The sequence below is a fragment of the Gouania willdenowi genome, chromosome 21 (genome assembly GCF_900634775.1).
Source record: "Gouania willdenowi chromosome 21, fGouWil2.1, whole genome shotgun sequence".
Taxonomy (NCBI): Eukaryota; Metazoa; Chordata; class Actinopteri; order Blenniiformes; family Gobiesocidae; genus Gouania; species Gouania willdenowi.
In genome coordinates, this window is record NC_041064.1 from 12,633,196 (window position 1) to 12,647,936 (window position 14,741).

General features: G+C 40.3%; 1 protein-coding gene across 2 annotated transcripts in view; it reads left to right on the forward strand.

Moving 5' to 3' along the window:
• ubr3 (ubiquitin protein ligase E3 component n-recognin 3) overlaps positions 1-14,741 on the forward strand; it is a 43,033-nt gene that overhangs the window by 25,386 nt on the left and 2,906 nt on the right. For both annotated transcript variants that reach the window (XM_028435343.1, XM_028435344.1), the window contains 8 exons: positions 2,052-2,137; positions 5,772-5,877; positions 9,995-10,095; positions 10,745-10,869; positions 12,810-12,917; positions 13,166-13,291; positions 13,439-13,618; positions 14,322-14,531. In XM_028435343.1, coding sequence (XP_028291144.1) covers positions 2,052-2,137; positions 5,772-5,877; positions 9,995-10,095; positions 10,745-10,869; positions 12,810-12,917; positions 13,166-13,291; positions 13,439-13,618; positions 14,322-14,531 — 1,042 coding nt within the window. The remainder of the gene's footprint in view (positions 1-2,051; positions 2,138-5,771; positions 5,878-9,994; positions 10,096-10,744; positions 10,870-12,809; positions 12,918-13,165; positions 13,292-13,438; positions 13,619-14,321; positions 14,532-14,741) is intronic.

The window sequence follows — 14,741 nt, forward strand, 5'->3', positions numbered from 1 at the left end:
GAAGAAGCAGCCAATGGTTGGATGAAAACTGGCCCTGATCAGTCTTTTTTTTCCCCTTGTATTTATCTGTTGTCACATCTATATCCTTTGTAAGGTTTTGGTTTATTTTCTCTGTTTTGTAATTTTGTGGTTAAAACTCAGATGTTCAATGTCTTTGGCTATGCATGAGAAATGTACATGAGGGATTATGCAAAAAGCATAGTCAGAAGGGCTTTTATTCTGATGGTCCACTTGGTAGAAAATCTACTTTGGAGAGCTGCCGTTCATTTGTCACAGAATTGTTGTTAGCATAAAGAACATGGCTTTAATCTGCAAAATCTCTCACCTGCCTTTAATATATGTTTTAAGGATGCAGGCGACATAATCAAAATCTAAAAACCCATTTTCTGTCCTTGGCATTTTCTTGTTGTTGCATCATATGAAATAATTATTTTCATTAATTATTTATTAATTGATCAATTTTGAGTGCCTCCAAACGTGATCCTTGACAGGGATGCATGCATTTATTAACAATAAATAATTAGGTTTGAGATTCCTGAGCCACTCCATTTTGATTAGCCAATTGTATTCAAAATTCCTTCTGTGTTATTTGTTGAATTCATTGACTAAAAATGCTTTTTGCAAAATAAGCAGAAATAATAGCTTTTAAGTCGTGTCATTTGAGTTTCATATTGAGATTTAACATGCATTAATTTGACTTTTTGCCAATATAGTAAATAATTTCATCACAACACATCATGATTAGTAAAACTAGCCTCTCACACTGTTGATAGGTGAAACTTGCTTCACAATGATAGGAGGAAATTACATTAAAGGTCCCATGTCATGCTATTTTTCACCCATCTCCATTTGTTTTAAGAACCCCAAAAACATAGTATTTTCCCAAACTCGCCTGTTTTCCAGAGTTTTAGCCTCTGAAAAGTCACTTTCTGAGCAACTCTACATAAACAGGCTGATTTGCTGCCTACTTATGCGTATTCATGAGTGGGCGTGTCTATAGACGGGACACTGACTTCCTCCTTTCCGCACGTTGACGTAGGGCCAGAGAACGGCCCGCCCTCCTCCCACCCACTCCGTAGCCGAGCTGCTTTATAAACACGAGACAGAGCATGGGGGCGGGGCGTTTGCCGATACATACATAGACTGTAAAAAAATACATACATAGCACAGCGCGAAGGACGCTAAAATGCTCACTTTTGTGGGGGTGTCTGTTTACATGTCAGTCATGACAGACAGCTTCCTGGAGGCGCGGCATCGCCAGCTCAGTGCCAGGTCAAATTCATCATCAAAGTGGGAACACGTCATGAAATTGGAGCGAGGTGTTTGGGCTCACCCTGCAGTAAGAAAGGAGCAAATCACCATCTAACTAACGATTGAGGGAATCAATGAAAAAAACATATAGGGCATTTTTATGAAGCCCAAATAGTACTGTTGTGATGTTTAAAGCATAGAAAAGTTGATTTAGCTTAACATGGGCCCTTTAAAGTAACAGAGCATTTGACCTCTGCCAGCCAGTTATCTCTGGGGTGACTTCACTGATACTTCCTGCTTAAAATCCCAGAAGTCAAAAGTGACACTTGACTGTTGGGTATCAAAAACATTGATGAAAACACAACAAAAAGGGTTGAAAAGCCTACGATTCAAAAATGAAATGACTGCAGATTATTTCCCGGTAAACTGTGCTATTGTGTTTCCTATGGTGATATTGTTAAAAGCGCTATGAACAAACTGCACAAGACCTAATAAATGGATGCAAGCGGTTTTGATCGGTGCTTAATTTTAAAGCGATGTTAGGTGCTGGAAATCTTGAATGCGGTTCTTCATTTTTTGTCTAAGTCTTATTTAAAATGAGTTATATGGATTTCTCAATACTTGAATAATAAAGATTTAGTACTTAAAATGATATTTTTCTGCATTGCTTTGAAAACCTTCGCAGAGGTGGTTATTTCTAATTCTGTAATGTGTGGAGTGTGTCTTATTGTACAGCTGCAACATCGACACAGTAATGTGTCAGATGTGTTGCTTTCCACTCATTGCTGTGTCATATTTAGGACCAACCTGGAGTTGGAGCTTGTGCATCGAGGAGGGAACCTTTGCTCTGGAGGAGCCAGTGCAGCTGCCAAACGCTCGTGTCTGAGTAAGTCCTCACTTCTTTCCTTGGGTTTTACTGACTCATCACTTACTGTGTTGGGAATCTGCATTCATTTCCACTGTTTATTTGTCTCTGATCACTTACAAATAATGAATAAATTGAAGGTCTTTAATGTGCTCTTCTGTTACTCTAAGAAAAGCAATGTTATAATAAAATAAATATTTTAATTCATTGTTTTTATCCATGATTTTAAAAATGGTTTTTGTCGGTGTAGGATTTTGTTCCCGTTTCCTCACCCGTGTTTCATTGCCTAAGTTGTGATGGGATTCCTTTTCATTATATCATAATTTGAAAAAATAAAGACTAATAGGTGAGCTGTGGTATTAATAATGGCCCAGTGCTCATTCTTTGGTAGGGTTAATAGTGAAACACGCAGACCTTCCTAATTCCAAGGGTAAAATGAAATGAGATTAAAATCTACAACAAAACTCATTGTACAACATTGATGGGTGAAGCCATGTGAAAGCAGGTTAAATTGAGCATGGCTAAGGCTGATGTGAGCACTACTTTCCATTTTCCACTTGTTTAATTGTTCTGTCAAAGTTTGGGCTCCAGCAGTGAAATGGCCTGTCATCCTTGAGTGGCTGAAAAGAGATTTCACACTTGAGGTTTGCTGCGTTTGAGGTACATTAACCATGTAGCCATACTGACAGCCAAATTTACTCAGTTGCAGAGCATTAGAGCTCGTTGTTCTTTGAGAAATGGATTTAAAGAGATGCGTTAGTTGACAGCTGGTTCACCCCGTGGGGTTATAAGCTCAAGCCTTAAGTGACAATTTTGTGTCTTCACCTGATGAGGAAATGTTTAACCTCATCGATACTTCACATTTTCAATAACGTGGAGTTGTATCTTACATTTTGTAATCTGTTTTTTTTTATTTTTTATATTGAATTCTGTTTTCTATTTTTGTGCTGAGTGTTTGTGAAAGTTGGTGGTTTTAATAGTAGTGTGTATCATCAAGTCCAATGGGGGGAAAAAAACGACAGTAGTAGTGTTTGTAAAGTACAATCAGAATTATTAAGCCCAGAATATCAGTGTTCTTCAAATCTTGTTATAAATGTTATAATATTGGTAATACATTTACACCTACAGCTTATTTCTGTTCAGATTTGTCCATTTGCCCCTGTTTAAATCCTGCCATGCTATTGCAAACTGATTATTAATATTAAAGGCAAGGTACTGTTTTTACAGGTTTACAGCTCCTGTGATGACAGACTTTCTTCGTTCCTTTTTCAGAGAACATAAGATCTTGATTTCTGTCAAGACATAAAGGAAATTTCAATCAAAAACTTAAAGTGTATCTGGAGAAAATTACCTACCCTACCTTTAATCAGTTTATAGTGAAATGCATTAGTTTTAAAGTGTAAGTTCACACTAAAACCACTTTTTCCTGCTGAATACATACATATATGATTAGGTCGTAATGTAGTTTATTGATCCTAGTCCCATTCGTCACATTTTAGTCAAAGTATTTCAATTCAGCATTTTTAATTGTAAAATGTCAGTGACTGCCCTCCATGGGTTGCAATTGCAATCAAATTTTGCTTTTGGCTGAGATCACTGTCATTTTGGCCCCGCCCCTCCTATAAAAGATGGGAGGATGGAAAGGTTTCCTCCTGTGGGCAGTAATGCTTCTTGCTTTGGTTGCCAAAGAAGAAGGTTTCCTCCTATCACAGCCCTCAGTGAGAATTGATTGACAGCTCCATGTGGAACTGTGCAGCGCTGTGGGGACGTGGCTCCTGTGACTGGGCTTGTCTTAACTACTCGAGGAGTAATGCCCATAATCAAGGCATTTTTTTGAATTTCCCTCGAGTGGCAGGTCAGCAAAAACCTGGGGTTGTACTTACACTTTAATATCTGAATTACAACCACGTTTATAAACAGCTCAAATGGAATGACGTTCATTTCATATAGGCCAGGGGTCTGCAACCTGCAGTCCTGGAGCTTTGGGTTGCAAAAGAGCTCTTTGACTCTTATGCAATAGCTCCCTATATATATAAAAAAAAGAAATTGTTATTTATTACAGAGGGTATTGGTGACAAATGGCATTAACTTCAAATAAAATAATGTCAAAACCATTTGTTAACCTAAAAATAAATCACGTCTCAGCCACCTTCCTACTCCACCTACTGCAACCTCTACGGACCATCAACTTCCCTTACACCTGTCGCTAACCTCAAGTTTTAAATTCCTGGTAAGATAATTAAACTAACAAAAAGACTATTCTGGAAGAAAATAGGGATTTTATTTGTGTGGGGAAAGATTTTTTTAACTGTCAACATGCCGGTTTAATATGCATGCTTGATATGTTGCAAGAAATTAGCCATTAGCATGTGCTGACTGACATGATGTTGTTTTTTGTACATAAATATATTAACTAAAAAAGAAAATTTGTTTACATAACAATTTTCGATATAATTTTAACTGTATACAATTTTATACACACATTGTCTTCATTGAGAAGGTATTTTTCAGCTCCGGGAGGACTTTATCCAGTTGAGATTAGGCAAAATTGCTCCTTTGAGAGAAAAGGTTACAGACCGCTGATATAGGCTGACTTGATCTTTTGTTTCAGTCATGAGTCATTGTTGTGTGTGTTTCTTCCTTTTAATAAATAACATCAAGTTGGCTTCCTGACACAGCTTTAAATAAAGTGCAGCCAGGCCAAAAAATTCATTAACTATTTTCTGTCATGAATAGAGGTCAAATGTGGCAAAATCGGCCATGGCTTCCTCTCTATGAATGTATAATGCATATTTCATTCTTTGACTCTTCAGTTAAAGCTAATAATATTTGACTTTCAGCAGTTGATGCAACTATAATGAAAATATGCAGGGATGTAACCAGACGTTGCTTTCAATGCTGTGTCTGATTAAACCTGTGGAGGGCAGTATTGCTTCAAGTAATGGCGGCTTAGTGGTTCATTTGCAGCTCAGCTTATTTAAGGCGCTTTACTGCATTACAGCATAATATTTTTCTATAAATCAAATTCAAACAAGATTAATGTTGCTCATTAGTGAAGTTTTGGGTTTTAGGAATCTCTGAGGATGTGTACAGTCCAGTGGCAGTGATTCCAGTGCACGCTTCTTCCATGTAGTAAAAATCTAAATTTTGACTGAGACTGAGCTCCGATTAGGATCTTTGTGTAATTTTTTTTTTTGATTCATGCGTTAAAGATACAGTAAATGAGACAGTTGCCTACTTGTTGTAGAATTATTGAGTGCTACTTGAAACAGGTTTTGCTGCATACAGACACAATTACGATTGCAAGCTGTTGTGCTATTCAGTCAGTAAGTCAATGTGTGTGTGTGCACAGGAAGTCTGTCTTCATGTTCCATTAGCTTCACAACAAACAGGTGCAGCCTGAGTAGAGAGCTGCTGAAGGCTATCAAACACGACCATGAATCCATCTGGCCTGGCCTGGTTTTATCCGGGCGGCGCATTAGCCTGAAGTCAGTATAAGTCAAGTGCTTTTATCATATGATCAGCAGTGTTGTGTTGTCTGCTGCGACAAGTAACACGGAGGTCGATGCTTGCTTGTTTTGCTCCTATCGAAGCTTGTTGGAGTCCCATAGAAAATGTTTATTCATTTGTTTTGTTTATTTTTCACCTTTTTCAGATCAGCTGTTCCATGTGTTGGCCATGCACATGCGTCTATACAGCATTGATTCAGCCTACAACCCCTGGACAAAGTTGACTCAAGTTGCACAAGACAAAGAGCCAGAGTAGGTGTTGTTTTTGGCTTTTGAAAAAAAAAAAAAGTCCATACATTGACATGAAGGTACAGTCAAAAGTGTGCCCTGTTTAAAAGCCCTCATAATGTTCTTCCTCCCCCTAATGCTTTGCATTCACACAAAGAGGAGTTAGAACATAGAAAGGGCTTCATACATTGTTTCCATAGATACCAATAATTGCAGCATCTGGCAGATTGCCGGGCACTCTGCGGTGAGGAAAGCAACCGTGTCAAGATTCTCACAAAGGAACAAGCTTTACTAAACCAGGACAGTGTGTCAGCTTCCAGCAGCCTTGCAGTGGATTCTATGGAAGTCCTTAATACACAATCTATTCTTCTTTTATAAATAATACAACTGAATATTATCACTGTTGTAAAGTAAAGAAAAACAAATCACTGTACCCCAAAGAATGGGCCTTTAACAACTTCTCCTCCTTGTTAAGGCTGTAAGATTGCTTTTACACTTGTTAATGTTAAAGTGCTCCTAGCTCTGTAAAGTACTCTCAGAGGAGCTATTTGCTGTTTAAAAATACTTTGTCAGGGTTTCAGGAGCAGAGCACAGTCATTGACACCCCGGGGCAGTCAGGCTTTTCTAGTCTAGTTGAGTAAATGGGACGGAGAGAGATGTTTCTACATACAGACACAACATCTCTCTTGCCTTATGATCAGAAAAGGAAAGACAAGACTAGTTGTCAACAATTCCAATGTGCATCACCGGAGAGATGAATTAACTGTTGAGTGTTTTAGTGGTTTGGTAATGGAGGGCTTTATTCTTTAAGTGCGGTTCCTTCTGTTTAAAAACTCCCGAAGGCTTTCAGAGAGAGCGGAGAGGGGGACCTTCGTAAACTGCCAGCTGAACAAAAGACATTTTAATGGAGATGACGTCCAAAGTGAACCTAGTGCTACATTGGGGACATTAGTCAGAGGATGTGAGGAATGGGCCTTTTTAAACCCATTTTGTTGAGCAAAATAATGTAATGCAAGCGGCAGATGAAAACATTTCTGAAAGGCTGTTTTAAATGCGTCTGATGCAACAATGGTTCATAGTAGGTGTTATTTTTTCTTAGAAATGTGACTTTTACAGGTTTTTTAAAATATATTTATATCACATTAAATGTTTACAGTAGGAACCACAGTGTGTTTATTATTTTAAACCTGACATAAAAGAGATGGATGCAGTTTTTCTTTTTTCTTGTTAGCCTTAAAAAAATGATTGCATTGTTGGGGATGCACTTCTTTTTTAGAAAATTTTATCTTGATCTTTATCTTGATCAATAAATGACTTTAAATGAACAATTTCTTATTTGGGAAAAGGGTTAAAAATTTCATATTTCATAACATTCGTTTTGATGTCTTACTGTGGGATATATGCCTCCATGTCGTATTCACAGAAGCCCTTGCTCATAAAGCCAACCTGATTGGTTGGTGAAATGTATTCATCCGTAGCAGGTAGTTCTGCCCCCCTATAAGTTGGGTGGGCAAAGAATACATTGGCATTCAAAAACCTATTCTCATCAGGAAGCTTCTTGCAGCTGCAGCTCAATTGTCGACAGGTGGACCTTACCTCGGATTCCGTCGACGGATGCTGTTGCTGTATCCTTTCTTGTGATCATTAGGTCAACCAGTGCTTTTTTCCGTGCCCCCACCCTCGGAAAGTTCACTATTTTGATGCCCCCCACGGCTGTCAAAGAGGAACCGACCACTGACACCCCTGTCTCTGGCTCGGCTCTTCGTCTGCATACTCAACGCCACCCCACGACTTCCGAGTACCTGACCCGGCACCCCAGTTGGCGGTCCAGTCACGACACCGCTCTCGCCACCCCACGTGGTTGCCAGGCGCTGGTTGTCGGCCTCCACTAGCGCTAGCTAGCTTCTTCTTCCTGCTGCACCCCAGCGAGGAAGGATGGAGTGCAATGCCCCACACACCGGAGGAGCTGAGGGCTCAGTGGCTCGCCTCTGCAGGTGTGGGAATAAGATTTTGGAACGTGACAGGCACCAGGTCTGCTCCAGGTGCCTCGGGCTGGAACATGCCCAGTGGGCCTTGGATGTTCCCGGTTCCTGCCCCCACTGCGCGGCCTAACCATGAAGAGCCTCCACAGGCGGCTGGCATGACAGGTCAGCCTGGCGGAGGAGGGACCCCTCCCTCCCCCTCTCGCCGCCGAATCCGTTGCTGCATTTTGACATCACCTTTGTCCCTCCGCCCAGAGAGGACATTTTCGATTTGGACTGTGGGTATGAAGATGACGTGACCTTGAACTTCATCATCTCAGAGGACAAGGAGGACGACGACATCTTCATAACCCCGGCTCAGGCTGAAAAGCCCACCACCTCTACCGCCTCCATGGAAGGAGTGGAAGGAAGAAACCCAAAACTGTCTACGCCCCGGCCTCCACAACCCCAACCAGGCCAGGAAGAAGAAGCAGGTGGCCTGACACAGCCTTCCTCTCTCTCTTTGGTGATGCGGCTGGATGTTCGCTGTTCTCCAGCTCCACCTGTTGTGCTGTTCAGCATGCTCCCGGGGGTCCCCCACGGGTCTGCCTCCCAGCAGCCACAGCTCAGTCCAAAGGTCACCAGGAAGGAAGGAAGAACATTTTTCCGCGGAGGTTCTGGCAGAGGGAAATGTTCACAATCACGCACCCACGCTTTTCATGTATAAATTTAAATGCCCCGCTGACTCACCCAGGCCAATGGCTGATGATGCAGCAAATTAAAAACCACAAAACAGCAGAACATGTCACTATAAGCACCATAAGACGCTCCGTGGCAGTGATCTTGTAATTTCTGCAGAAGCTGATTGACAGTTGGAGGGCTTTCTTCATGGCGAAAGTTTATCTGGTAGCTATCGTTGCCTGTCATGTGGATTTTGGGGATAAAACAGCGAGTCAGCATTCGCTGATTGTTCATTTTATGAGAAGGACATGTAGGCTCCTCCCTGTGTCCAGGCCACTGGTGCCACCATGGAGGTAGTTCTGGAGCGTCTTAAACACCCTCTTTTTGAGGGCTCGTATTCTCCTATTGACTTCACGGCCTTCCCAGCCCCACTGGGTGTGTCCTGTACGTGCTGTGCGTGCGTATGTGGATATAACCGCATGCTTCAGAGTGAGCGATCAGCTTTTCGTCTCTTGGGCTCCGCCCCGTAAGGGGAAGCCTGTTGCTAAGCAACACCTGTCACATGGGGTGGTGGAACCAATTGCTTTGGCTTATTAGAGTCAGGGTCTGCGGCTGCCTGAAGGCTTGCGTGCACATTTGTTTTGTGGTTTTGCCACTTCCTGGGCCTTGTTCAGGGGACTGTCTATTTGTGTCTATATTTGTGTGGCGACGAGTTAGTTCTCGCCCCTCACTTTTGTCCGGTTTTACCGTTTGGATGTTTCCGCTCCATGTGTGGCATGGGCGGTTCTCTTTTCCTGTTACTGCTCTGCGGGCTGGTGTTGCCTGCGAAAAGCTTGACTGCAATACGGGAGCTACGATAATCCTATAGTGAGATATCGAAACGAATGTTACTCATAGAACCGGGGTTATATACATAACCTAATGTCCTATTTCATGAGATGTCTCACAAAGACAACCCTTCTTGCCACCTGAGTGAGAAGAAGTTTGCTTATTGAATTCCAATGTATTCTCCGCCCACCCTACTTATAGGGGCAGGGCTACGATGAATACATTTCACCAGCCAATCAGGTTGGCTGTATGAGAAAGGGCTTCTGTGAATATGACACGGAGGCGTATATCCCATTGTGAGACATCTCACTCATATTACTCATAGAACTGGGGTTATATACATAACCTAATGTTTTAGTGCCTGAAATTATAATACGGTTAGGGTGCTAATCACAGTCATGTTATTGACCAGGTAAAGACATTTTGACTCGACCACCTTTAACTGAACCTCTTTCATCAACAAATTATTTACAAGGCTGTGACTATCAACATGTTTGTTGTAGATTACATATCTAAGTTTACTTCAATATGACATAGAAACTGTGTCCATTTATGAAGTGTGGTTTTGTGGATAAAAAGTACAACCTGAATAAATCAGGAGCTTAAAAATTTGAACATGCGTTGATTCGTTTGAACGATTAAAAGTGCTTTTGTTCTTTCACTTTTTGCAGTGGTTTTGATGAGGAGAGACCTGAGGTGCCCATGCTGTATCGGGATGTCCCATCCCTGCTGATAATCTTTGTGCTAACAATGCCACAGCCTCTACGTAAAGGTACACTTACTTTTCCTCAGCACCTCTAACCCTTGATAAGAACAGAAACTATCAGCAATGGCAACAATAAGAAAAGCTCTGTTATCAGACTGTGTGAGGAAGAAACATTTTACATCATGTAGTGGGGACTCATCGCCACACAAAGTGCACAGGCTTGTAAAAAAGCATTTTGATCAAAGGCATTGTTGCATAAACAGAAGAGACCTGTCTTGGATAATGGAGATTTTTTTAATTTATTATGTTTTATATTATGCAGATTAATGCATAGTATTGTTTAACATGCTCCTAATAAACCATACGAAGAGGCCTCTCAGGAAACAATCCATTGAAGGAGATGTGATCCCACTTCTCTTTATTGAAACCACATATAAAGGACACCTCGGAGCGAAGGGTCTGCTTTTTTAAATGCTACTTTTTATGAGCACTTGTATGTTGTGGTTGTTGTCACAGTTACCATGACAGAAACTGGAAAAGAAAGCAAATTGCACTGCGTTGTTATTCTTTTCAGTGCCCACTTAAATATCAATGAAGGTCCCTGCTAATCATTGTGCACTCTGTGGAGCGAACGTTCTCTCTGCTGACCCGGGAGACTGAATACACCTGCCATTACCATTCAAATATCACAATAGTGCCTCTTGTCTCTGTGCAGAGCACTTTAGCTGTGTGGTGAAGATGCTGTACAACCTGCAGTTCACTCAAGCACTGGCTGCACTGTCTGCTAAGTTCAGCTCAGAGGAAAGACAGGCCTGGAGCACATCTGGAGCTCTCAAGAAGGTAAATCACAGTAGTGATGGCCAAATGTCTGACATCACTGTACTTTTTGATTATTGAACCAATTTTCATATTGTCAGAGAAATTTTCCTTTCATCCTTTTTTTTTACTTTCAATATTTTCTTCTATTAAAAATGTTTTAAAAAATGGAAACTAGGCACTCCAAAAATGACAAAATCAAAATTATGAAAGAAATTCTAAAAAGCCTTTATTTTCATGGCCAAATCATTAAAAAATCTACATGTTTTGAACAAGCTTTTTCTTTTAATAGTTGTCTATTGTATATCATGACTGTAATCAATTCTCAACAGTATCACAGTTGGCACCATTGCGTGTGAAATACAATCAGCTGTGTCTGAATAGTGAAGTTAATACCAGTTAAAAAGTGAGTTACTATTCTTGTCTCTTTCCTAATGGTTTCAGAGCACGTTAAGGATCCACTTATTGTTGAGTCTTCATTCTCAATTACAAACAACCATCTTAAACTCTTTAAACCTTTGTGTGTGTGTTTCTATTGAGTTGTATCAGCCGCTTTTTCGTCATATCATTTCTACAGTATCAATCTTCATTATCTTGGAGAAGTGGCACTGCTAGTGTTGTATTAATTGGCGATCTGTCTTCAGTCTATTAAGACAGTATTAGCAGACAGCTGGAGGGAATCTCAAAAGACAAATAGCTGAAGCTTTTCTCCCAGGCGTTTTCATCTATAATGAATGATGCTTTTAAAGAAAGATTTCTCACCGATAACAGATTTTTAACCCACAATGAGAACATTTACAACAACTTATCATTAAATGTAAGCTTAACAGAAAGCCAACGTCTTTAAAATCCTTCAAATAAACACTGGTGTCACGTTTCAAGGTTTGTTTGTTCTCTTTGTGTTCTTTTTAAAGAAAATCACAACTCCGTAGCACATGGAAATATACAACAATGTGCACACATTTGTACTCAGTTATTATAAACTGACACAAAACTGTTTTACACAAAGCCAGTGAAGGGAAGCCAATACTGGATAAATATGCTCTCTCCTGTTTGTACTCGTTAGTATTCTGGCTGCAGCATTCTGAATTAACAGGAGACTTTTTAGTGAGTTACTGGGACATACTGACAGTAGAGAGTTACAATAGTCTCGTCTAGGCCAAGATATTCCTGATTTTAGAGATATTACGGAGGTAGAAGAAGGCTGTCCTTGTGATTTGCTTAATATGAGAATTAAAGGATAAGTAGGTATTAAAGATAACTCCTATGTTTTTTACTGTGTTGCTGGGTGTGTTGCCATCCAGAGACACTATTTGCTCTGATCATTTTTTTTTTTGGTGTTTTGGACCAAATAAAATCACTTCAGTTTTATCCTGGTTGAGAAGGAGTTTAGTTAAGGATATTAGTAAAGAGATCAGTTAAAGATAACAAGAACTGAGCTATGCGTCAATTTACTAAATGACTAATCCACTTAGGTCAAAAATAGAGCACGGACCTTAAATTTGACACATCATACTTAGCGTCTAAGTTTGCTAATTTGAAAGAGAAAAATCCTTGGAAAACAGGAATTATGAAGTAAAACATATAGAGTAATCTTTCAGATGTTCGTGCATCACTGTTTTGCTTTTTTTTTAATGTGTATGTCATGTACGTTGATTAATGTCAACGGAAGCACAGTTGTGGTAAAATTCTTTTATTTCCTAAAAATTCTTAAACTGGTTCATTCAATTTGATATCAAACTGGGTTGAAAGTGGCCTTTGAAATAAAAAGAGTTTGACATTTCAGGAACCATGTTTTTTAATGTATTTTTCACTTTGAGAAAATTCATCCGGCGGGCAAAATGAGATGCTTTTGTGAGCTGGATTTAGCTCTCAGGCCTCAAGTTTGACACCTGTGCTGTAAAGAAAGATCAGCTATAGAATGAGTGAATGAATGATTTGTATATTTTTATTCAATGCCACAGAACTCTGCCAACTCGGAGAAGTCCTTTGACGCGCTGCTTAGCCACGTTATCAACGAGCTCGCTAAGGACACGAGTGTCTACAAGGTGAACGCCGAAGAAACAACAATGGTGAGGCACTAAAAAATGAGTGTGGAACACTTTAGGACATGTAGAGCTACTCTGATCACACCTTCATCACTGCTATCCTTTTGTTCAGAGTCTTTTTCATTTTCACCTCAGCAATAAATTGGCCATTACTGTGCAAGACAACAGCGTAATATCGCTGCTAATCTCCAGGAGAGATATACATCACTGTGTTATCAGCGAGCTGCTGGGGCATTTATTGATCAGGTGTTGCTGCCGTTTTCCCTCCCCAGCTGAGCTCCAATGTGTGGTCCCCACAGTCCATTGAGTTCACCCTGCAGCAGTTCTGCTTGCCCTTCCTTCGCCTCGCCTGCCTTCTGCAGCACCACCTTTATGGAGACAACCTAAATGGCTGCCTGGTAGGTTTCATTGCAAATGTTATTGTGCTGCTGATTTTGCCTTTTTACAGCAACAATAATTAGATTTAATAGACACGTATGATGTATAACAAGAACATGTCCTTTGGGTTTCAAACCTTTAATCTCACACGTTTGCTTTGCTCACAGGAGGAAGAGGAGTTCTCATCCTTGGCTGTGTGCTTAGGACTCCTACCCTCGGCGCCTCAGCCTTCTAACGCTGTGCACAGTGCCTCATGTCTAGAGTGGCCCAGTAACGCCTTCAACATGGTGACGCAGTGGTGCGCAGAGGTCACAAGGCTCTCTCAGACACATGCCGAGCAATCACTGGTAGGTCGCTACAAAATCTGGGTATTTTAAGCACATTATGTAATGAAAAACAAGATGAATTACCTTTACTACGCACTGCAACAGTTCAGACCACACAAATGTCTGGTTTTAGAACATAACTGACATTTTCCATTTAGTTTCAGCCTTGGTTGACAAGGTCTGAATTCTCGGTGGAGAGTTATTGCCCTTTGGCCATGTGTCTAAGTCCCTGTTTTTTGTTTCCACAGAAAGTTTTGTGTGTTTTCTACCATTTATTAAAGAAATAAAAAAAAATGTGCGTGTGCCAGATTTTATTTGGTTGTCATATTCCTTGATACCAAATTTATCAACAACAAAGTATAGGACACGCAACTGTAAATCTGACAAAGTCAAGAAACTGGCTTGATTCCTGTTTGTCTCACTTTGAGATGGTTTAAGTATTAAGTTGAAATAAAATTTCTGAAGCTGTGCTGGGGTTTATTAGTATGCTGTGAGAGATCATCATGCTTATGAAGATATTTATATATTGATCAGATATCTGCACCTGCAGTGACACAGGAAATGTAGGCTCCATAATGATAATACCACAGAACATTTATTTGACGTGTGCTGAAGGATTTTTTTTAAATGTCTGTGATTTATTGAGTTGAGTGTTAATGTCAAATCAGAGAAAACGGATAATTACAAAAATACAATTTGGTTTCTTTCCCCCTCTTCTCTGTAGACGCTGCTTATCCAGGATCCTCAGTGGGCAGCACCACACCTTCTCCAGCTACCTGATAACTACAACATCATCTTCCAGTACTATCATAGGAAGTCGTGCACTGCCTGCAAAAAGGTGCCAAAAGACCCCGCTCTCTGCCTCGTGTGTGGCGCTTTCGTCTGCCTCAAAGGCATGTGCTGCAAACAACAGGGAAGCTGTGAATGTATTTTGGTAAGTTTCTGAAGCAATAAAAACCAATCAGCCCTTTTATTACAATCTTCTCGATAATATTTATAAGATTTCTTTACACTCACGCAAACAGCTCTGACTTGTTGAGGCGTTTTTCATCTCTTGTTCTGCACTATTTATTTGCTACCAAGTTAGAAGTGGCTCTTTTTCAAGCCATTTGTCTGTAAGAAATGCTCACTTTTTATTAATATA